At 44.1% G+C, this 1,736-nt stretch overlaps 1 protein-coding gene across 1 annotated transcript in view; it reads right to left on the reverse strand.

Annotated features, from left to right (window-relative positions):
* The window catches only part of LOC106536088 (tetratricopeptide repeat protein 1), a gene marked incomplete at its 3' end in the record, with an annotated part of 6,864 nt that extends 5,859 nt beyond the window's left edge, over window positions 1-1,005 (reverse strand). Inside the window, 1 exon segment of the mRNA XM_014033259.1 lies at window positions 896-1,005. Within this exon segment, the coding sequence (XP_013888713.1) occupies window positions 896-1,005 (110 nt within the window).
* Between the last annotated feature and the right edge of the window lie 731 nt (window positions 1,006-1,736).

Here is a 1,736-nt window from a genome sequence, read left to right on the forward strand (position 1 = left end):
GTCAGTCAGACCCTGTAGCTGTCAGTCAGACTCTGTAGCTGTCAGTCAGACATCTGTAGCTGTCAGTCAGCTGTCTGTAGCTGTCAGGCAGACATCTGTAGCTGTCAGTCAGCTGTCTGTAGCTGTCAGGCAGACATCTGTAGCTGTCAGTCAGCCGTCTTTAGCTGTCAGTCAGACATCTGTAGCTGTCAGTCAGACTCTGTAGCTGTCAGTCAGACATCTGTAGCTGTCAGTCAGACTCTGTAGATGTCAGTCAGACGTCTGACTGACATCTACAGACGTCTGACAACAGAAATATATAAAGTGTTTTTAGGGAAACCTGTTGATCCTGAACCCTAACCCTGAAGAGTTTATAACCCTGATCAGACCTAATCAGGTCTGAGGTCTGATCAATAAATTTATCTTTTCTTTTATTCCATTAAAATGACACAACTTGTACAAACCAGTTTTATCACCACTGATCTTATTCTGAAGGGATGCAACACTAACCTCAGCACGAGGACAGGTGATAAACACAGCACCAGTCACGTGACCAGGTCTTAATATGACTGGGTCACGTGACTCATGTTTAATGGYACTGATATGATCGTATCAGTTATTGATCTCCTGGTCTGGAACAGCCGCAGCTTTAAATCAACCTTTATTACAAATTAAATTATGAGTCAGCTTCAGTGACTTTTATCTAAGTAACTTTCTTTACATTTGTCTTAAATAAAGTTTATTATCAGCTGACTGGGAGCTACATGCTAACAGCTAACAGTCTGCGCTAACCGCTAAGTGAGGACCGTCAAGGTGACGTCAGCCCTTTCTACGTCACACGTCTAGGTTATGACCTCACCGTGATGATTGACAGCAGCTTTAAAACAATAAAACCGTTCAAACGGAGTGGACTCACCTGTAAACACCGCGCTGCTGGGCCGGAGCGATCTCTGACGTCACTTCCGGGTCATACACCGGCTTCTTCTCCTTCTTCCGTTTCCAGCAGTGCAGACCATAGACATCCATATAATAGACTCCTATTGGAAGCTGAATGGTATAACCACGTGGCCGCCATATTGGAGGGGGCAGAGAGGACAAAGCTAAATGTCTCGTAGTTGTGTAGTTGTGTGGTTGTGTAGTTGTGTGGTTTGTAAATATTTAAACACTTCAGATGTCCAAACAAAATRAGACAGAATTACCTTTAAACAGGTAGGATTAACCCTTACTACAGACTGCAGATGTATGCAGCTGTGCAGTGTCTCTGCAGGAAAATACATCCCATTTGTCTTTAGAAACATCTGCAGGTCTGTTTTTGACCAAATGTACCTCAGCTTTAGTGTTTTACTCTGTATGCTACATAAACTGAAGATCAAAGACACAAATGACATCATTTTAAAAAAACAACAGCACACAGGCGTCCTATGGCGTGTATACAAGCATGGACCATAAGTTATCCTAACWTTGGTAAATATCATCTACCCTGCTGGTTGGACTGGTTTCTCTGGCTTGCTGCTGTTGCGGCGTGTCTCGGTGGAGTGGTGGATGTGGATGGAGTCCCTCGGCCCTCRGACTGACCCTCGTGATTGGACGGAGCGCCTGGGCCTGGACGCGTGGCGGTGGGAGCYGGGACGGACTTGGAGACAATACAGGAAAAATATATTTCAACTGGTAAAGTTCCAGTCCTGAAAAATAAAATTCATGGTTGAATGCCTCTATAATACATCTCCTAAAGTTGAAAGCTTCTTCAATGAAAACTT

The sequence above is a fragment of the Austrofundulus limnaeus genome, unplaced genomic scaffold (genome assembly GCF_001266775.1).
Source record: "Austrofundulus limnaeus strain Quisiro unplaced genomic scaffold, Austrofundulus_limnaeus-1.0 Scaffold1679, whole genome shotgun sequence".
Taxonomy (NCBI): domain Eukaryota; kingdom Metazoa; phylum Chordata; class Actinopteri; order Cyprinodontiformes; family Rivulidae; genus Austrofundulus; species Austrofundulus limnaeus.